The sequence below is a fragment of the Oryctolagus cuniculus genome, chromosome X, assembly GCF_964237555.1.
Source record: "Oryctolagus cuniculus chromosome X, mOryCun1.1, whole genome shotgun sequence".
Taxonomy (NCBI): domain Eukaryota; kingdom Metazoa; phylum Chordata; class Mammalia; order Lagomorpha; family Leporidae; genus Oryctolagus; species Oryctolagus cuniculus.
This window is the reverse complement of record NC_091453.1, coordinates 69274423-69298288: the sequence shown is the minus strand read 5'-3', so window position 1 is coordinate 69298288 and position 23866 is coordinate 69274423. Positions and strand designations below refer to the sequence as shown.

At 36.9% G+C, this 23866-nt stretch overlaps 1 protein-coding gene across 3 annotated transcripts in view; it reads right to left on the bottom strand.

Moving 5' to 3' along the window:
• BRWD3 (bromodomain and WD repeat domain containing 3) overlaps positions 1-23866 on the bottom strand; it is a 132691-nt gene that overhangs the window by 75101 nt on the left and 33724 nt on the right. For all 3 annotated transcript variants that reach the window (XM_051827378.2, XM_051827379.2, XM_070066568.1), the window contains 2 exons: positions 3562-3722; positions 2040-2261 (listed from right to left, as the gene is read on the bottom strand). In XM_051827378.2, coding sequence (XP_051683338.1) covers positions 2040-2261; positions 3562-3722 — 383 coding nt within the window. The remainder of the gene's footprint in view (positions 1-2039; positions 2262-3561; positions 3723-23866) is intronic.

Sequence of the window (23866 nt, the reverse complement as noted above, 5' to 3'; positions counted from 1 at the left end):
TAAGCAAAGCATCTAAAATGCCAAATAATGACCACTACTATGGACAAAAATGAAACTGAAAAGGAGAGATACAGAGCACTAGGGATAATTTATAATTTTAAATAGAGTGGTAAGGTTGTCACAAAAGGTCTCCCTGTGAAGGTGGTATTTGTACAAACCATTTAGAAAATGAGAGAGTAAATCATGGGAATATTCAGGGAAGATCATTCCAGAAACAATAAACAGTAAGACCAAAGGTAGCAGTATACCTAGAGTGTTCAAAAAAAAAAAAAAGCAGAAACCAATAGCTAAAGCAAAATAAGAAAGAGAAACAAGAATGAACAGATGTTGTCAAAGAGGCTGAGCATACAGTCTTATGAGTACTTTAAATATTGGAGGTTTAACTCGTTTAACTCTATGATTGGAAGCTATTCAGAGTTCTGAGCACCAGTTAGTTATGTGACTTAACTTTCATTTTAAAACCACTCTGGTTGCTATGCAGAGACTAGACTAAGGCAGGGGTTAGGGAAAGGAAGAAGCAGAAGATCAATTAGAAGTCTGTTTCAATAATGTAGGCCACAGATGATGGTGGCTTAAAAGAGGACAGTAATAATGAAGTCATGGTAATTTGTCAGATTCTGAATACATTTTGAAGGCAGAACCAAAATGATTGGATGGAAGGTTAGACATGGAGTATAAAAGACAAAAGCTAGGGATGACTACCCTGAGCAACAGGAGTCATGAAATTATAATTTGTTTAGCTGGGGAAAGCTTTGAAAGGAGATCTTAGGAAGCAAGATGAGTTCAATTTTGAGTATGTTAAGTTTGAGATGCCTAGGACACATCCTTACATTCTTATGATGATGCAAAGTAGGCAGCTGAATAAACAAGTATAGAGATAAAAAGAGAGGTCCAAGACGTGTAAATAAGTTTGAGAATTATCATTCTATAGATGATATTCAAAACACACAGCTTAATGAGATCATTAAAGGAAAGAGTGTAATAGAGAAGAGGTTCATAGATCTCTAGGGCATCTAAAAATATAAACGAAAGAAAAAACCTGTAAGTAAAACTATGAAAAGAACCAAACAATATCATAAACATTTTTCAGTACAATATTGTTATTATTTTGTTATTTGACAGTATCTTCAAATTCCAGAAATAATTAGTAAGATACAGTAGGAACGCAAGTTATAATTGCACAAAAACAAATCCATGAAATAATTTCAACTGATCAAAGTCTTGACATGAACTTCCTTAAATAAAATATACATTAAACTCAATTATTAGTAGATCCCCATAGACAAGTGATATATTATTAAAATAACACCCCCAGAATTGACTGACATATTAGTAAATACAAGAAACAAAGAGAAGTAAGTGAGGGTAATTTACTCCTCCAATAGCTGTCTCCCCGACCACAGTATGCAGGTTTCAGGATTCCTGTTTTGTTCTCACAAATAAGAGGACAAAAGTTCAGCTTAGTTTTTTAAAATAAAAGGTCTTTGGGGGTATCCAGGATTTTCACTACCAATATCTGATAAAAATATTTGAATAAAAATTTAAAAGATATACAAATGTTTTATGTCAAATATCAAATTGAAAAATCACTAAAGCTAAGAATAGGAATTTCCTTAATGCTAAACCACACACAAAGACACACACATACTAAATTTGATTGAAACCTCTTGCATTAAATATTAACAGAAAGTATGCCAATATTCAAGTCAGAACCTGTTTCTATCCTGATTAACAGGTACTAGGGTGCTCTAAAGGCATTTACAAGCTTTCTCCCTTCTTCACAAACACAAATGAATCTCTCACACTGAACCTGAAGAAATGTTTAAATCATCTTTTTTTACTTATTTCTAAAGAGAATATATTTCAATGAAAATAGAGTTAAAAAAAAAAAAAACTTGTTTGCAGGATAGGAGCAAAGCTCCTAAGACAGCATGTTTCTGTAGCCATTCTTTGTGATATTATCCACACAATGAAACAAAAAAAGGGGATAATCCTCACCTTTGTTCTACACATTAATGATATGTTATCATTTTTCTTACCTGTATGGAAGTAATAGAAGCTGAATGTCCCTGAAGGACTGCAACTGGTGCACAAGTTCGGAGACACCATACTCTTACAACCTTATCACAGCTGCCTGCAGCAATGAGAGTGTTTTCATAGTTAACAGCCATGTCAGAAATTTCAGCGGAGTGCCCTCGAAGTGTAGCAAGAAGGCGTCCATCATCTGTAGCCCAAATTTTCACCAAACAGTCATCTGAACCCTATAATAACACAAAAGAACAAAAAGACTTATAATGAAGAAAAAATTCACCAACTCTGCCACTCCCCCTAAAGCCAAGAAGACAAAGGAAATATTTTTACTAATAATCTAAGCCTTCCCCTTTTAATAATCTCTTTATATACAATAAGGATTCAGTAGCAAATACAAATGATGTCCAAAAGATAGCACTGATAAAGCACTGTTCCAAACTGGTGATGGTACTCGTAAAGAACTCCTTAAAAACACTACTAATCCTGAGAACTCAAAATATATTAAACTCAGCTTCAAGTGATTTGCTAATAAGCAATTATGCTATTTAGGCCTAACAGCCTCTTTTTTTCTTAATTGCTTCAATATTTTTTCTACAAATACTTAAAAATTTAACCTAAAGTCTACCTACATTTCTTTCTCAATAAAGATGAGGCTATTAACAATCTTTAGTGAAAATATTAATTGAACTTCCTACTGAGAATTTCAAAAGAGTTTTAAAAACAGTAAATATCATTCCACTTTAATGTGGTAAGTTATTTAATAATTACTTGTTTATTAAAAGACTGCATTCATTATCATCATAATCATCAACACCAAATACTTGGTGATTCATTTAGAGGCATGGAGTCATCAATGGAAGTCTGTAATGAACTCTAAGGAGTCATAACATCTCAAACTACAACCACTTATTCTGTTGACACATGTAAACATAAAAAGGGAATCATGCAATTACACATACTTCTAATGTAATTTAGTACTAAAACAATGAAATATTTTTTAGAAATGTAAGTATGCTGTAATTTTGTTCTCCAAAGCACATGATCTGGTTAATAAAAAATCAATTTCAAAAACAACCAGTACTAAAATCAAAGAAAGATACAGAAAATAACTATAATCTTTATTATTACCTGTGCAGTAAAAACATCTAATCATAACAATGATATAATCATTAATTAAGCAAAACTGGCAGCAATTATGCTAAGTGACACATGGAAAATACATTTTAATAAATGTTTTCTAAAAACAGAAAGAAAAAACATTGAGTATACTTGTTTCACATAAATTAACCACCTTTATAATATAAGGCCATCTGAAGACTTAATTTTTCAAATTAAATTTCTCAAAAGAAATTAGGAATTACATTTAATCCATTTACTTATTTAAATGAGAAAAAATTTTCAATTTCCACTTAACTTTCCTTACATTCTTATGTCCAGAATGAATGAATTGCTTATAAAACATAATGCAAAACCATGAAATCTAGCTTTAATTGTAAATCTATAATGTGTTATCATAAATTTTAAACTCACTGTAAAAATTCTTCTCCCACTTCGGTCAAATGCTACACAGTATACAGATGACAAGTGCCCCAGAATTCTCTTATGCATCTTAATGTGCTGGTAAGCAGATGAAGGAAAAATATGGCTGAAGCGACTACATCCGGTTAATTGCCTGGCAGAGGTGATATTCACTGGAAAAAAATGAGAGATTGATTTTTTAAACCTACAAATAAAACCTAATTCAAGAAACTAAATCAGGAATATTAAGATGGGACTAAACAGAGTACACACAACACAGCAATTCTACCCAGTGAGAAACCTAAATTTCCTTACAAAATGCATGATTTTATGAACTCACATCGACTATAACACTATGAATACCCTTCTGTTAAATCCCAAATGCCTGATATTCTGCTTTGGCATATTGCGATTTCTCAAGCACGTTACCAATTAGCCTTTATTGGTACATTATAGTCAAAGACACTGCCTCTTTAAATATAGGTGAATATTTCTACAACATGAAGAAATTTTAGAGTAAAATTATATGTGGTTAATTAAAAACATCTTGAAAATTATACAGGGAATTTTACGAACTGCTGTCCTATCTGCTTGTACCTATCCATCCCATGTATAACTTCCTTTAAAATTTTAAGAGCAATACAAGAGACCCATGCAGTTAAAAGAGAAAGAACACTATGACTCGACCCAAGTCTTAAGTAGCAAACAATCCTTTCTAGGTTTGTTAATGGGTTCTATTTTGTTTGGCTTCTGAATCTGGAGGTTCTTTCTCTAGTTACCAATAAATTTTTGAGGCTTCATCTCTTATTAAATTATTTTAATATTGTCTTTTTCCTTTGTTTTGCGGCTTTCTTAGTTTCCTTAAAAACAGTCAGAATAAAGCATAAGTCTGCACAGTTCTCTTCCAAATACCATCTGGATTCTAATGGAGATCTTGATTCCCATGAACAGATTTATACCTCTACCCACTTGCCCTATGAAATTCTCCCTTGTACACTGAAATAGTTCACATTAAATCAAAGCAGAATCTCTGTAAGTTCAACGTCACCTTGCTTCAAGGTGACATTTCACTACACTACATTAATACACTACAAGTGATAATAGTTTTATGTTTAAGCAAAGCAAGATTAAGGCAAGAACTGAAATTTAGCTAAATTAGTATAATTAGAACCATGCTCCCCCCCAAAATGAAAGTTTTCAACATTTTGCAGGTAAAGGCTGATCTACTGGCCATTTTAAAATATGAAAATAGCAAAGGATGAATGATGAATAGCAAAATCAGAGAACTTTTGAATGTAAATCATAAGATCACATAAGAGAACTGGATATTTATATAATACTATAAGATGCAGTACTCCAAAAATAATTATAGAAAATGCATAAGCAGGCCGGCGCCGTGGCTCAATAGGCTAATCCTCCGCCTTGCGGCACCGGCACACCGGGTTCTAGTCCCGGTCGGGGCGCCGGATTCTGTCCCGGTTGCCCCTCTTCCAGGCCAGCTCTCTGCTATGGCCAGGGAGTGCAGTGGAGGATGGCCCGAGTACTTGGGCCCTGCACCCCATGGGAGACCAGGAGAAGCACCTGGCTCCTGGCTTCGGATCAGCGCGATGTGCCGGCCGCGGCAGCCATTGGAGGGTGAACCAATGGCAAAAAGGAAGACCTTTCTCTCTGTCTCTCTCTCTCACTATCCACTCTGGCTGTCAAAAATAAAAAAAAAAAAAAAGAAAATGCATAAGCATCAGTATCATGTAAGATTATTTCTTTTTGACAGCAGTTTCATAACCCAAGCACTAAAATGTCCACAAACTTAAGATGGAAAGACTAGTCCCGCCAGCTGTGGGACTTTGGTAATTTTCCTTCTCTTGCCAAACATTTCTTATTACTCTGAGTTCCTTGAAACAATCAACCACTGCTTCTGCTTTGCTTTGCTTCATCTGTACCGTACAGTTAGATGGAGGAAAAGGTATGCTACTTTAAGGTAGAGTTTCTTAACCTAAACTACTGATACCTGGGATTGATGATTCTTAATCATGGGGGACTCTCTGTCCACTGTAGGGTATTAAGCAACATCCGGGGCCTCTACCCTCTAGATGAGAGTAGCACCCCCAGAAATAAGTAGTAATAAGAAAAAAAAGCACCTCAGGCACTGCCAAATACTCCTAGGAAAAAACTGCCCCTGGTTGAAAAATCACTGCTTGAATATGTAAAAAATTTATCAATAACAGGAAGAAAACAAACAGAAAAGCAACTTTGAGAAAGGAACCAGAGGAGATAGAGTCAATTGATGAAGCTGGAAAATCTTTCCATTTATTTTAGTCTTCAATTCCTTTCATCAATGTTTTATAGTTATCTGTGTTAAGATCTTTTACCTCCTTGGTTAAATCTACCCCAAAGTATTCTATCTTTTGATGTTACTGCAAATGGTATAATTTCTTAATTTATTTTTTGGATGATTTGTTGTTATAGTATCAGTTCTAACAGTTTTTAGAGGAGTTTTTGGGTTTTCTATATATAAGAACATGCCATCAGCAAACAGACACTTTCACTTCTTTTCTATATAGAATTCTCTTGCTCAATTTCTCTTACTATGACTTCTAGTGCTATTTTATAGAGTGGTGAGATTTGTCTTGTTTCTTATCTTAAAGGAAACACTTTCACATTTTCAACATTGAGTATGATATTAGCTATGGGCTTGTCATATATGTGTAGGGGAACTTTCCTTCTATACTCATTTTGTTGAATGCTTGTTTACCATAAATGGTAGATGCTTTTTCTGTATCTATTGAGATGTTTATGTCATTTTTCCCTTTCATTTTGTTAATATGTTGTATCACATTGCTTGATTCATGTATGCTGAATCATCCTTATTTCCCTGGAATAAATCCTACTTGATTATGATGAATGTGCTGTCAAATTCACTTTGCCAGTATTCTGTGGAGGATTTATGCATCTGTGTACATCAGGGGCATTGGCATGTAGTTTTCTTTTAGTTTCTTTGTCTGGCTCTTACTATCAGGATAATGCTGGCCTGATAGAGAGCTTGAAAAAAATTACCTCTTCTTGAGTATTTGTAAGAATTTGAGAACAACTGGTATTAGTTCTTTAACTGGCAGGTATCAGCAGTGAAGCCATTAGGTTATGAGTTTTTTGGGAGATTTTTATTACTGATTCAATCTTCTTGTTATTGATGTGCTTGTATTATCTATTTCTTCCTCTTTCAGTCTTGGTAGGCTGCTTATTTCCAGGAATTCATCCATTTCTTCTAGGTTATCCAATTTGTGTGCATATGGTTGCTCACAACACTACCTTATGGTCTTCTGTATCTCATCAATTGTGATATCTCCTTTTCATCTCTAATTTTGTTCCAAGTTTTCTCTCTTCTTCTTTGGTAGTCTAGTTAAAAACTTTGTCAATTTTGTTTAATTTTCCAAAAACCCAGCTTTTAGATCCACTCCATTGTAATTCTACTCTATATTTTGTTTCTTCTGTGATCTTCATTATTTTCTTCCTTCTGCTAACATTGGGCTTACTTTGTCCTAGAGATGGCTTAACTTCCTTCTGAGGGAAGAATCTGACGTATCTCCCAAGGTTTTTTTATGTTTTCATTCTCATTTGTGTTATGATATGCACAGGATCAAAACTGTTTTGAATGTCAGTTGTGTTCAGATTTTGGAATACTTGCATATGCATAATGAGACATCCTGGGGATGGAGCCAAAGTATAAAGACAACATTTATGTCTGATATACACCTTATAAACTTGAGAGTCCAGTGTTGTGGTGCAGCAGGTTAAGCTGCCACCTGTGACACTGGCATCCCATATGAGCACTGGTTTGAGTCCTGGCTGTTCCACTTCCAATCCAGCTTCCTGCTAATGTACCTGGGAAAGCAGCAGAAAATGGCCCAATGTGCTTGGGCCCCTATCACCTATGTGGGAAACTTGGATGGAGTCCCATGATCCTGGCTTCATTCAGTATGGCCCAGTCTCAGCTATTGCAGCCATTGGGAAGTAAACCTGTAAATGGAAGATCTGTCTCTCCCTCTCTCTGTAACTACGCCTTTCAAATAAATCTTTTTAAACAAACATAACTTGAATATAATTTCATATAATATTTTAATGTACATGTTTTTTGACTATAAATCATCACATAAGGTCAAATGTGGAATTTTCCACTTGAGACATGTTGCAACTCAGAAATTTTATATTTTTGATTTTATATTTTTGGACAAAGGACACTCAACTTGTATTAAGTTCCACATTCATGTCATCATGGTTGATAAAAATATTCAATATGATTTCAATCTTTTAAAATTTGTTGGAGCCGGCGCTGTGGTGCAGCGGGTTAAAGCCCTATCCTGAAGCACCGGCATCCCATATGGGTGCCGGTTCTAGTCCCAGCTGTTCCTCTTCCCATCCAGCTCTCTGCTATAGCCTGGGATAGCAGTAGAAGATGGCCCAAGTCCTTGGGCCCCTGCACCCACGTGGGAGACCCAGAAGAAGCTCCTGGTTCCTGGCTTCGGATCAGAGCAGTTCCGGCCATTGCAGTCATCTGGAGAGTGAACCAGTGAATGGAAGACCCCTTTCTCTGTCTCTACCTCTCTCTGTAAGTCTGTCTTTCAAATAAATAAAATAAATCTTTAAAAAAATTTGTTAAGACTTGTTTTGTGGCCTAACAATGATCAATCCTGAAAAATTTTCCATGCACACTTGAAAAGAGCATATATTCTGCTGTTGTTCAAGAGAATGTTCTGTAATATCTGTTAAGTCCAACTGTTCTAAAGTGTGGTTCAAATCTGTTTCCTTATTTATTTTCAATCTAGGTTATTTGTCCAGTGTTGAAAAGGGGATATTGAAGGCTCCTGCTATTACTGTATTATAGCCTCTCTCCTCTCAAATGCAATATTTGCTTTCTATATTTAGGTGCTCTAAAGTTTAAGTTGTTACAGTTTAAGTAGTTACAGCTGTCATATTTTCTTGATGAATTTCTTGATGAATGTATCATTATATGATGACTATTTTTACAGTTCTTCACTTCCAGTCTATTTTGTCCAATATAAGTAACTGACCCTGATCTCTTGGTTTCCATTTGCATTGAATATCTTTTTCTATTCCTTCAGTTTCAGTCTATGTACATCCTTGAAGATGAAGTGAATCACATTTAGGCAATATATAGTTGGGTCATTTTTGTAATCTATTCAGCCAATTTATAAAATGTCAATACTATCCAAAGCAATCTACAGATTCAATGCAATCCATAACAGAATTCCAATGACTCTTTCACAGAAAGAGGAAAAAAATCTCAAAATTCATACAAACCACAAAATACCATGAATATACAAAGCAATCTTGAGCAAAAAGAACAAATCTGGAGGTAACACAGTCCTTTATTTCAAAATGTATTATTAAAGCTAATTCAATCAAAACAGCATAGTAGGAGCCAGCGCTGTGGTGTAGTGGGTAAAGCCACCGCCTGTGGCGCTAGCATCCCATGTGTGTGCTGATTTAAGCCCCAGCTGCTCCTCTTCTGATCCAGCTCTCTGTTATTGCCTGGGAAAGCAGGCCATTTGGGGAGTGAATCCACAGGTGAAAGATCTCTCTGTCTCTCCCTCTCTCTAACTATACCTCTAAAATAAAGATCTTTTTAAAAAAAATGTTAAAATATATGTGAAACTGACTCACTATAAGAATCCCATCAAGAACCAATAGATGAGTGGATAAAGAAAATGAACAGAGGTCAGCACCGTGGCATAGCAGGTAAAGCTGCCATCTGTGACATGAGTATCCCATATAGGTGCCAGTTTGAGTCCTGGGTGCTCCACTTCTGATCTAGCTCCCTGCTAATGCATCTGGGAAAGCAGTGGAAGACAGCCCAAGTACTTTGGCTCCTGCACCCAAATGGGAGACCCAGAAGAAGCTCCTGGCTCCTGACTTCAGATCTACCCAGCTCTGGCCATTGCAGCCATTTGGGGAGTGAACCAGAGGATGGAGATCGATCTTTCTGTCTCTGCCTCTCAAAATATTTTTTAAAAAAGAAAATGAACACTTAAGTCACAGTATAAATATAAACAACAGGGACTGGCTTGGGCAGAGTGGTTAAGATGACACTTGGGATGCTCTATATCCCATATCAGAGTGTCTGGGTTTAAGTCTCCACTCTGCTTCTGTTCCAGTTTCCTGACAATGTACACCCTAGGAGGCAACAGGTGATGGCTCAAGTAGTTAGATCCCTGCCACCCACGTGGCAGACCCAAACTGAACTCCCAGCTCTTGGCTCCAGCCTGATCCAACCCCAGTTGTTGTGGCCATTTGAAGAATGAACAACCAGAGGATGGAAGATCTGATTCTGTCTCTATGTATCTGTCGGTCTTTCTCTATGTCCCTCTGCCTTAAATAAAGCCATAAATATATAAATATTTTAAAATATAAATAATAAATATAATAAATAATAACCTAAGTCACAGCAAATGTTCAATGTTTTTGATGGGTATCAAAGGAATTCAAATGAAAATAATGAGCAGTAATTTTACTAATTCTGAAATCTAACATTAGCAATTACTATTTGAAATTACTGTGCTCCAGAATTTATAGAAGTGCTATAAAATGACATAATCCATTTGGAAAAAAATTGGAAATATATTTCAAGTCATGAAAATATGCATTATTCAACCCCTGTGAATCTATTATAGACATAACTGATTAGCAAAAAGACCTGTATGTACAAAAATATTTAGTAGAGTGTTATGTAGAATTCCAGTGAATTAAAAATAACCTGTATCTTCAAAGAGGGAGGTGCCTTTCTCTGAAGGGAGGAGAGAACCTCCACTTTGACTATGACCTTGTCTAAACAAGATAAGAGTCGGAGAACTCAAGGGGCTTCCATAGCCTTGGAAACTCATGACTGGTGCATAGGGAGATTACTGATGCCATAAACAGGAGTGTCAATTTGTAAAGTCAACAACAGGAGTCACTGTGCACTTACTCCTCATGTAGGATCTCTGTCCTTAATGTGCTGTACACTGAGGCTTAATGCTATAACGAGTACTCAAACAGTATATTTCACTTTGTGTTTCTATGGGGGTGCAAACTGTTGAAATCTTTACTTAATGTACACTAAACTGATCTTCTGTTAAAAAAAAAAAAAAAAAAAAAAAAGAAACTATCAATTCCCAACTTGACTCTCACTGGGATTAAACATGACAATAGGTCTGATCTGATTTCATCATCATTTAAAAAAAATCATCTATTATTTTTCACTTTATGTTTCTGTGTGGGAACAAACTGTTGAAATCCTTACTTAAGGTATAATAAGCTGATCTTCTGTATACTAAGATAATCGAAAATGAATCTTGATGTGAATGGAAGGGGTGAGGGAGTGGGAAATGGGAGGGTGGTGGGTGGGAGGGACGGTATGGGGGGGAAAGCCATTGTAACCCATGAGACGTACTTTGGAAATTTATATTCATTAAATAAAAGATAAAAAAAAAAAAAAAAAAACCTGTAAGTCTAGAGTCAGAGGAATGGTTAATTTAATTATAGAATACCAATGAATTGTCATATAGGAATAGTAAATAAAACATGAAAACATCAATGTGAAAAATAATTAGGACCAAGGCAAAAACTAAAATTATAGGTGCATTATAATCTAAATTATACAAAAGTATGCATATATATGGATAAAGACAAGAAAAAAGAAATAAAACTAAGTACTTTCTATTAAAGACATAGGCAGATTTTTCAAATTTCACTTAATGTTCTTAACAATACAGTTCTATTTTAATATAAGTTTTCCATTATATTCTTCCTAGTAATCACTTAACAATCATTTTAAAAAACTATTATAAGGTATATTATACATCATTAAATGCACCTTTTCCTAACTTAGGCACTTTTTTTTGTCTGTTCAACCAACACCTGAGACAACAATGTCTACCCAATTTGCTCAGTAATTTGGTCAAATAAACAGGCCTTTAATTCTACACATTAATAAAGAATTCTGTCAACACACTTCCTTTGCATATATTCTGCATTTAGGCATTATCTTTCAGCATTGATAATTTTTGCTTTACTTATATCTACAGAGTAGTAGCAGTATTTTCCCAAAATATTAATGGCTAATAACTGACTACAAATATATAATTCAAAAGTGCCCACTTCTCACCAACACTTGAACATGTTAGGAAGAAGTAGATCGTGTTCTTCTAATATGAATATTATATAGGTCCTTTGGTAGGGGAAGCATTCAAAAATGTTTTTCCTTCTCTCAAAATTAACAGAACCCACACATACACACATAAAATCATTGTGTTGTATCTGAATGTTCCTATCAAATGTACTATTTGAGTGAATTCTTTCTTCTTGTTTGTATTATAAGCATAATACAGTTTTAGGCATGAGCAATTCTATTTCCACTGTAACAAAACAGAATGAAGTATTAATATGAAAACAACTATAAATATATTACAAAAACTGCATACCCCTCTGCCTGATATATTCACTATAATGACATTGCGTTCCCACTGTTAGGCCTTTAAAATCTATAGTATTTCAAAGTTATGTAATAAGTTTTAGTATATTTGATTATTTCAAAACCACCATAAAGTTAAGTAATATTATCTCAGCCTCTAATTAACAGGAGACTTTGCCCTACTATGTCACAGATTTAAAATGTAATATAGCTCTAAAAACTTGTTTGTAAGAGAGCAAGTAGAGTCAATGTTGTGGTGCAGTAGGTTAAGCTACTGTTTCCAATGCTGGCATCCCATATTGGAATGCCAGTTTGAATCCCAGCAGCTCCACTTCTGATACAGCTCGCTGTTATTGTGCCTCATAAGGCAATGGATGATGGTCCAAGTACTTGGGCCCCTGCCACCAATATGGGAGGCACAGATGGAGTTCCAGGCTCCTGGCTTGGGACTGGTCCAGCCCCAGCAATTACAACCATTTGAGAAGTTGTGGCCAATTGGGGAGTGAACCATCGAATGGAAGACCTCTCTCTCTCCCTGCCTCTCCTCTCTTGATGTAACTCTGACTTTGAAATAAAATAAATAAATTTTTTAAAAGCCATAAACCATGCTAGCTATTAAAAAAATCTTTAGTTCTCTCCCCTCTTAAAAAATATTTAAAAAAGAGAGAGAAAGCAACCAACCAAGATAATTTAAGTCAGAAAAAAGAATGTCTGCTTCTCTACTCACTATTGTTAAGGATTTGGGAACCTTTGAACAACAGGGCACTATTGTTTTAATTAGTTATAACTCCTTTCTATTTGGGCAGCTAAGGTAGTTATGGACAGGCTTCAATCATCCTATAGAGCATTTTCTCTTGAACAGTGATATGAACATGCCAACTTAGTGTTAAAATATTTAAATAACTTACTTTCCTTTTGAAAGGAACATTCCTTATATTTATCAATGTTGAAAAATTCAACTAGTAGTTAAATCAGTCAAATTTAGATATGTACACAATGTATTTACATAAATAATGTTCCACTTAGAATCCATTATGTCTCATAAATATTTTTATTTAAAATTTTATAGGGTAAGCTTCTAAATTATTCTGTAATAAAAGACAGAATAAAACAGACACATACACCAATGCAACAGAATTGACCTCAGAAATTAATCCACATATCTACCCAACTGTTCTTCAACAAAAGCATCAAAAAGATGAAATGGAGAAAGGACAGTCTCTTCAATAATGGTGCTGGGGAAAACTAGATAAGCACATGCCTAAGATTACAGAGTGATTCCTATTTCTCATCCCATACAAAAATCAACTCAAAATAAATCAAATATCTGAATGTAAAACCCAAAATTAGGAGAAACTACTAAACAAAAACATAGGAGGAACACTAGAAATAAGTATGGATAACAACTTTTTGGATAACACTCCAAAAGAACGGACAAAAAAAGCACAACCATTTGGCGCAATGCTGTCACTTGAGACACCTACATCCCAGATCAGCGTGCCTGGTTCAAGGCCCCACTATTGCAATTCTGATCCAGCTTCCCGCTAATGCACACCTTGGGAAGGCAGCAGATGATGGCTCAAATACCTGAGTCTCTCCCACACATGTGAAGGACCCAGACTGAGTTCCTGGTCCCTGGCTTTGGCATTTGGAGAGTGAACCAGTAGATGGAATCTCTCTCTCTCTCTGTTTCTCTCTATCCCTATTTCTCTTTCCCATCCTCCTTTCCTTTAAAATAAAATGAAAATAATTTTTTAAACTCAAAAACTGACAAATGGGATTAGACCAAACTAGAAATTTTCTGCACAACAAAGGAAATAATCAACATAGTGAAGAGACAAGAACAGGAGATAACATTTGCAAACCATTCTTCTCACAAAAGACTAATATCTGAACATACAAGGAACTCAAAAAATTCAACAAAACAATCCACTTAAGAAATGAGCAATGATGGGGGCGACTTGGTGGCATAAGGGTTAAGCCGCCCCCTGCAATGCAGGCATCCCATATGGACAGCTGTTTCACTTCTTTTTAATATTTTATTTAAGTTATACAAGTTTCATGTATTTCATATATACAGATTTATATATTTATTTATTAAACATTTATTTATTTGAAAGGCAGAGTTACAGAGAGGCAGAGGCTGAGAGAGAGAGAAGTATTCTATCAGCTGGTTCACTCCCCAAATGGCCGTACAGCCAGAATTGTGCTGATTCGAAACCAGGAGCCAGGAGCTTCTTCCAAGTCTTCCACGCAGATGCAGAGATCCAAAGACTTGGGCCATCTTCTACTGCTTTCCCAGGCCATAGCAGAGAGTGGGATCGGAAGTGGAGCAGCCAGGACTTGAACCTGCGCTCATATGGGATGCTGGCACTGAAGGCAGCGGCTTTATCCACTAAGCCCCAACTGTTCCACTTCTGATACAGAAGATGGCCCAAGTCCTTGGGTCCCTGCACTCTCGTGGAAGACCTAGAAGAAGCTCCCGGCTTTCGCCTGGGCCAGCCAGGCCCAGGACTTACTCATTCTTCTCAAGAAAATGACAGTCTGATAAATCAAGACTAAGCTACATAAAATCTGGGGAGTGAACCAGCAGATAGAAGATCTCTCTGTCTCTCCCTCTCCCAATGACTCTTTCAAATAAACAAATAAATCTTAAAAAAAAAAAAAAAAGAAGAAGAAGAGGCAATGGATGTGAATATAAATTTCTTGAAAGAAATGCAAATAGCCAAAAACTACATGATAAAAGGCTCAACATCACCATCCTTCAGAAAAACTCAGAACAAAACAATGAGGTATCCCTCCCACCTGGCCTTTTTATCTTTCCACTCTATCACATAAGTGGCTACTTTCTTGTCCTGCCTATCCTGAAGGGCATCCCAAAGTCTCACTCAGAAGAAATAAACACAAGGGGAGAGCCCTGTGGCAAAGTAGGTTAAGCCTCTGCCTGCGGTGCCGGCATCTTATACGGCATCTTATACGGGCCCAGGGTAGGCTGCTCCACTTCTGATACAGCTCCCCCTGCTAATGGCCTGGAAAAGCAGTGAAGATGGCCCAAGCGCTTAGGCTCCTGCACCCATGTGGGAGACTCTGGAAGAAGCTCTTGGCATGTGGCCATTTGGGGAGTGAAACAGTGGATGGAAGACCTCACTTTCTGTCTCTCCCTCTCTCTGTCTGTAACTCTGCCTCTCAAATAAATCTTTTAAATAAAAGAAAAAGAAATAAATACAGAATCTCCGAGTTAAAAGTTGATCCTGTCACTAACATGAAGGCAAGCATTGATTTCATATGAATGTCGTAGAGGTGGTAACTGAAGAAAACAGTTCCCTGGATTGTTAACTGAAGATACTGACACAACTGAAATCAATAAAGCAATGTATATAACATTGCTTTTCTTTTACAGTAAGATTTGTTGCACTCTGATTGTGTAAAACAAAATTTATTTGTACCAATTGATATATTAAATGCCTATAAAACTAAAAACATTTTTAATTTAAAAAAGAATGGCTCATATCAAAAACAAAAAATAACAAATGCTGGCAAAGTTGTAGTGAAAAGGGAACTCTGATACACTGTTGGTGAAAATGCAAATTAGTACAGTCATTATGGAGAACAGTATAGAGGTTCCTTAAAAAACTAAAAACAGATCCACCATATGCCCCAGTTATCATACTTCTGGATATATACCCAAAGGAAATGAGGTCAGCATGTGAAAGAGATACCTATACTCCCATGTTCATTGAAGCATTATACACAATAGCAAAGATAAGGAATCAACTTATATGTTCACAGATGATGGACTTTTCCATTAGGGAAGAATGAATAAAGAAAATATAAATAAATATATTTAAACAGATATAAATAGATATAGATACACAAAAGCAGCAAAATACTATTTAGCTATAAAAAAGAATGAAATTCTGACATCTGCCGTAAAACAGATGGAACTGGAGATCATTGTGTTAAGTGAAATAAGCTAGATGCCAAAAAACAAATTACTGCACATTCTTTCTCTTATGGGGAAGTTAAAGAATATAGTCCATCTGAACTTTGAATAGTGATTACTAGCAGCTGGGGTGGGGGATAAAGGAAGGTTGGCTAATGGTTATCAAGACACAGTTAGAAGTAACAAGTTCTAATGTTCCATATCACAGTGAAGTGACTATAATTCACAAGATTGAATTATAAATACCATACAAAGGGCTGCAAAAGGGAACTGATAGGCTCCAAACAGAAAGAAAATGAAATAGGCTAGTTTCCTGGTTTGATCATTTTATGTTTTCTATATATGTTGAAATACTGTATTGTACTGTAGTCCATAAAAATGTACAAGTATTAGAAGTTAATAAAAAATTTTAAAACTTTAAACAAAACACAAAATTAAACAAATCAGTGACATATCCTATCACTGAACAGAAATAATAGATGTGTTAAATATATATTTTATTAATTTATAAAGTCATAGAAATTAATAAACAACTGTCAATGGACTTGTCGCATTCTTTCTTAAACATAATCACTGTAAGTTAATGCACTTTGACAGACCCTGGAGAAACAATTTATAAACAAGTCAAACAAGATCCCTGTCCTTACAGAATAGACTTTCTACTGTGCAAGCTATATCATTTACCCAATTTCAGGACTGAATAAAATACTTCAGTAGGGGGAAAGTGATCTAGAAAATTACATATGGTTTTTAAAATGTGTTTTTAAAATAAACTCTGCAGGTGATGCCAATATTCTGCCGGCTTTGGGAACCACAAATTATATCCAAACTCCCTTTCCTAAAATTACCCTTTCTATAACATATCTGATGATTGGCCACTCAGCTTCTGTCTAAACGCTTCTAGTAAAAAGAATACTATTTCTCAGGAATGGCCACCTAATTTTCGAGCTAATCTAAGCTTTGACTCTACCTTTTGAGCCCAATTCTTCTCCCTCTAACTTCCACAGCTTCCTCCAGGTTCTACCCCAGGGAACAATACTAAAAAAGAAAAAATTCATATCTCTTTGTTACATGGCAACCCATGAAGTACTTAAAGGTAGCTATCATTGAAACTGAGTTTCCTCTTAACACTTGAGGTCTATTCTACATTACCATAATTAGTCGTGAGTTATAGATATTCCTCTTTCCTATCATCCCCTAAGGAAAAACATTCATTCCTTAACCATAAATACTGTGTTTTTGTGGTTACTTTCTTCTCCAAGTTCTCATCAATGTCTGGCCCTCTTAAAATAAAGAATTGAACAAAATACTCCAGTGGTCTGATCAGCCCAACAGATTATTTCCCTTAATTGGGAATCTACATCTCTATGCATACAGCTCAAAACTGCAAAGATTTCGTTTGGTTTCTAAAAATGGCTGCCTTATAGTATCTAGTGACAAAAAAGGAAATACAGGGGCCGGCACTGTGGTGCAATAGGTTAATCCTCCACTTAGAGCGCCAGCATCCCATATGGGCGCCGATTCCAGTTCTGGCTGCACCTCTTCCAATACAGCTCTCTGCTGTGGCCTGGGAAAGCAGTAGAAGATGGCTGAAGTCCTTGGGCCCCTGCACCAACATGGGAGACCGGGAAAAAGCTCCTGGCTCCTGGCTTCAGATAGGCACAGCTCTGACCGTTGTGGCCATTGGGGAGTGAACCAACGGAAGGAAGACTTTCCTCACTGTTTCTCCCTCTCACTGTCTGTAACTCTACCTCTCAAATAAATAAGTAAAATCTTTTAAAACAAAAAAGGAAATGCATTCAGTTATAACTCTTCCTTAGAAAACATATATATGTTCCTAATGATCACCTCTTTCACCTCTTTTTCTCAAAGTACACAAATTACCTGTGAAATAGTCCTTTCTGTCATTTTGTCTGAGGTTAAAGCTAACTTCACCAACCTACAGTTTCTGGAATCTAGCCTTTATTCGTTTTTATATACTTCAGCATTGAACACTAAGTCATTCTCAATTCTCCTGCCTACCTAATTTTTTAAGTTATTAATTTATTTGAAAGGCAGACTTACAGAGAGAAGGAGAGACACAGAGAAAAAGAGAACTTCCATCCGCTGGTTTACTCCCTAAATGGCCACAGCAACCAGGGCTGTGCCAGGCAGAAGCCAGGGGCCTGGAGCTTCATCTGGATCTCCCACATGGGTACAGGAGCTGAAGCACTTGGGCCATCTTCTGCTGTTTTACCAGGCACATTAGCAGGGAGCGGGATAGGAAGTGGAGCAGCTGGGTCTCGAACCAGTGCCCATATGGGTTGTCAGTGTTGCAGGCAGCAGCTTTACTCACTACATCACAACACCAGCCCTATCTCCCATCTACTTTATTATTTTTTTAAGATTTATTTATTTGAAAGTGTTATGAGGGGGAGGAATGAGAGAGAGAGAGACAGAGAGACAGAGACAGAGACAGAGACAGAGACAGAGACAGAGACAGAAACAGAGTCTTCTGTTCATTGGTTCACTCCCCAGGTGGCCGCAACTGCCAAGACTGAGCCATGCTGAGTTAGGCTGAAGCCAGGAGCCAGGAGGTTTATCTGGGTCTCCCACGGGGGTGCAGGGGCCCAAGCATTTGGGCCATCTCCTGCTGCTCTTCCCAGGCCAATAGCAGAGAGCTGCTTTGGAAAAGGAGCAGCCGGAATGAACCAGCGCCCATATAGGATTCCAGTGTCACAGGAAGCAGCTTCACCTGCTATACCACAGTGCTGATCCCTCTCCTATCTAGTTTAATTTTACAAAGAATATATGCCAATGGGAACAACTGTAGCATATCAGTCTTTAAATCACTTGAGCCTCTTAAAACAGCTAGATATTCATGTATCTTGGGTTCTGTTTTCTTTATTCATGCTTGCTGAACCCATTCCCATGTACAGATCATCTCCTTTGATATAGAAAACTAAAGCAAAATATGATTATCTCCAACTCTTACATTTCTTTAAATTTTATTTAAGATAAAAATTTTACCTAAGAGTATTATGCCATCTATTTCCATATAGTAACTCTATGGAATCTTTTCCCATCTGCTGATAAGAACTTCAAATGTCCTTCTATCAGATTTTAAAAATCTTTTGCCTTACAAAGGTCCTTCTGTGTATTCCCACGAGTGGAACCATACGGAATTGCTGATATTCAACCATTTTCCACACACAAAAACATTAATTTTATATGATTCAACATAATAAATTATAATTGGAATTTGAAAGGAGGAAGGTGTCAAGCATTAGCTTGACCAGGCCATCCTTTTGTCTTCTACATTAGAGTCATCCATACTGCCCAGTGTATAGTATAATTCCATAGATTTTTTTTTATTCTTTTTATCCCTTACCCACTGTTTTTCATAGGATAGGATAGGATAAAAATTTTAAAATGGTGATGAAAGACCTCAATAAATGGAAAGACACACTGTGTTGATGGATTAGAAGGCTTAACTTAGTAAATACATTAATCCTCTGAAATCGATTTATAGGTTTAATACAATTTCTTTCAAAAGGCTCTAGTAGATATCAGGATGCTTATTCTAAAATTTGTATGCAAAGGCACCAGCCCTAGAATATAAAGCACAAATTTGACAAAGAAGAGCTAAGTAGGTTGGATTACTCTTCTCAATGTTAAAGATTTCCATACAGTTACAGTAATCAGAACAGTGTGGCACTGGTTAGTTCCAAAGGGAAGAATGCTTCTACCCAGAGGCACAACAATGATTCCATTGAATTGGGAGTTAAGACTGTTGCCCAGTCACTTTGGGCTCTCAATGCTAGATCTATATCAACAGGCACTGAAGGGAGTTATTTATTGACTGAGGTGACTGATTCTGATAGCTGAGATTTAATTTGATTGTTATTCCACAATATAGGTAAGGAAGACTGTGTATGGAGTATAGGAGCTCTCTCTTAGGGCATCTCTCCTTATTACTGGTGCAGCATCCCTCATCTGAATAATTTTTGAGTGGCAACATGACACCACAAGTGGAAAATACCACATCTGATCTACTGTGATATGTCACAGGCACACAAAAATACTGTACAAAATCATCTTCAGGTGATGTGCATAAAGCATATATGAAACATAAATGAGTTTCATATGTATACTTGAGCCCCATCCCCAAGATATTTTATATATGCAAATATTCTAAAATTCTAAAAAAAAATCTGAAAACCAAAACACTTCTGAGTCAAACCCTTTTAGATAAAGGATACTCAACTTGTACCATGCTCTGTAACTAAGGCCAATGGAAAAGCTACAACAACCCAATTCAGGTAGGACTAATGGTGCAGATGTTTCAGAAATGAAGATTTAGGTCATTTTACCTTCTTTTACCATTCTGAGTAGTGAAAGATGGCAGTTATAAAGACCAGCTACAATCAAAACAGAGTGGAAGAAGATAATTTTGTTTTGAATCTGTGTAGATATGGATATAAGTTACACTGACTTATAAACATATTGACTTTATCATAAGATATATTGATTTATAATATTTAACATTAATTATATAGCAATATGTAGTAATATTAACAATATTAATTCACGTTAATTTTATATCACCATTATCTCAATTACAAGATATGAAGAATAAACATCACTCAAGAATTTATTTCCTCATCTGGAAAAGAAGTTAGTATATTTCAGTTATATGGAAGATAAGTTGCATTATGTTAGGCGAGACTGCCCTCCTCAATCAATGAAGTGAGCAGGAAAGGCAACTGCAGAATTCACATGCTCTGCCTGATTACTTTCAAACTGGAATATTTGTCTTTTGCACATGGACAGGGATTTAACTATCAGCTCTCTTGGTTCTCAGGCCTTTGGACTCAGACTGGATCTTATATAATCAGTTCTTCCAGGTATTTAGCTTCCATATAGCACATTATGGGACTTCTAAGGCCCTAAAATCACATTAGAGGGGCTCGCACTGTGGCGTAGTAGGTTAAGCCTCTGCCTGTAGCACCAGCATCGCATATGGGCGCCAGTTCCTGTCCTGGCTACTCCTCTTCCAATCCAGCTCTGTGCTAATGGGCTGGGAAGGCAGTGGAAAATGGCCCAAGTGCTTGGACCCCTGCACCCATATGGGAGACCTGGAAAAAGCTCCTAGTTCCTGGCTTCTAATAGGCCCAGCTCTGGCCGTTGCGGCCATTTGGGGAGTGAACTAACAGATGGAAGACCTCTCTCTCTGTTTCTCCCTCTCTGTCTTGGGGAGTGAACTAACAGATGGAAGACCTCTCTCTGTTTCTCCCTCTGTCTGTAACTCTGCCTCTTAAATAAATAAATAAATCTTTAAAAAAATAAAATCACATTACAAGGGTATTTCAAAACATTTGTGGAAAAAATAAATTTATTTTCATGCAAAACATTTTTGAAATCTATGTACAGTTTTTCCATGATCCTTTTGAAGACTCCTGTATATATTACTTATTTTGTTTCTCTGGAGAACCCTAATACAGTAACTATCAGGGAAATACAAATTAAATGCACAATGAGATTTAACACTGCATACCAAGGAGAATAGCTAAAATAAAAGTCTTGACAACACAAAATGCTGACAAGGATGTAGACAAATTGGATCACTCATACTTTGCTTATGGGAACATAAAATGCCACAGCCATACTATAAAAAGTTTTTCAATTTCTTCATTAAACATTCAGTTACCATATGATCTTCAATTGTACCAGAAAAAATAAGTTTATGTTTACAAAAATCACATTGCAAGGTGTCTGGCGCATAACAAATCTTCCCAGGCAGATGAATCAATTAATTCACAGGCTTTTATTGGGATTCCGCTCCCGGGTGAGGTTCCCCCGGTCCCAACAGAGCAACAGAACAGGGGCCGGGGAAGTCGCCCGTCAGAGGTTGGGAGGGCTCCTTTTATAGATTCAGGGCATGGGGGTTAAAGGTTGAGGCGGGTCTGATCCTCATTGGTTGACCTTTAGGCACACGCAGGGACCTTGACAAGGACTTTTCTTCCCCTGAAGTACAGGTAGGGACTCTATTCTCGGAAGTATAGGCCTTCCCTCCTTGAGGATCCCAAAGCTACTTCTTTGTAATAGCCCAAAACTGGAATCAGCCCAGGTATCCTTCAACTGGTAAATGATCAAACTGTGATACATTCATACTATGGAATATCATTCAACAATAAAAAGGAATGAGCACTGACACATGCAACAACTTGTATAATATCTAGGAAATTATGCTGAGTATATTATACTATATTATACTATACACACTATATTATTATATATAATATATAATATTTAATACATATAATATATTATATGTGTGATATAATATGTATAATATATAATATATATGCACACTATATTATCATATATATACACACTATGTTATTCTATTTGTAGAAATTCTTAAAAAGACAAAACTAGAAAAAGAGGAAAGAAAAAAATGCCAGAACTATAGAAATGGAGTATAGTTGGCTTTCCCATAAATTCTACATCTATGGATTCAACAAGCCACAGGACAGAAAATATTTGGGGAAAAATTTTAATGACACTTTTTCCTGTCATTATTCTCTAAACAATAGAGTATAACAAATACTTAAATGGCATTTACATTTTATTAAGTATTATAATCTAGAGATAAGTTTAAAGTACATAGGAGGATATGTGTATATATGCAAATAGTATGCCATTGTATAAAAGAGACTTCAGCATCCACAGATTTTGACATCTGAGAGGTTCCTGGAACCAATCTCCCCATGGATACCGAGGAATGACTATACATTTTTTTTTGACAGGCAGAGTGGACAGTGAGAGAGAGACAGAGAGAAAGGTCTTCCTTGGCCATTGGTTCACCCTCCAATGGCCGCCGCGACTGGCGCGCTGCAGCCGGCGCACCGCGCTGATCCGAATGCAGGAGCCAGGTACTTCTCCTGGTCTCCCATGGGGTGCAGGACCCAAGCACTTGGGGCATCCTCCACTGCACTCCCTGGCCACAGCAGAGAGCTGACCTGGAAGAGGGGCAACCGGGACAGAATCCGGCACCCCGACCGGGACTAGAACCTGGTGTGCCGACGCCGCAAGGCGGAGGATTAGCCTAGTGAGCCGCGGCGCCGGCCGGAATGACTATACATTTAGTGGTTGACAAGACTAGGGAGGTGGGTTTAGGCAGGAGGGTGGATGTGGTTATGAAAGGGCATGGCAGATCCTATTCTGGCAATAAAACTCTTCTTTATCTTGACTATGACAGTGAATACACAAGTGATAAATTTGCATAGAATTTGGTATATGCACACACACAGAGATATGCACCTACACACACAAATGAGTACAAGTAAAACTAAAGATATCTCCTGAGTCTTAAACCAAATTTCTCCCACTTTACTACCTGACTTCTCTTACTTCTGCTATTCCTTTAGCAGTATGCCCACCTCTGCCATTTAAATCTGTCAATGTCCTGATTATCCATACAGGTATGATCTAAAACCACCTCCTTTTTCATAAAATCTTTCTCAGTCACTTCAGTCAATTGAACTCTCCAGTTTCAGTTCTGGATCTTCTTACAGTCTATTTTGCTTTATTTTTTTTTAATTTATTTGACAGGTAGATATATAGACAGTGAGAGAGAGAGAGAAAAAGGTCTTCCTTCCTTTGGTTCACTCCCCAAATGGCCACCACGGCTGGCGTTGCACCAATCTGAAGCCAGGAGCCAGGTACTTCCTCCTGGTCTCTCATGCTGGTGCAGGGGCCCAAGCACTTGGGCCATCCTCCACTGCCCTCCCGGGCCACAGCAGAGAGCTGGACTGGAAGAGGAGCAACCGGGACTAGAACCCGGCGCTCATATGGAATGAGCCCCAGCACTGGCCTCTACTTTGTTTTAGTTATTTGTACCCATCTCTGATCTATTGTAAGCAGTT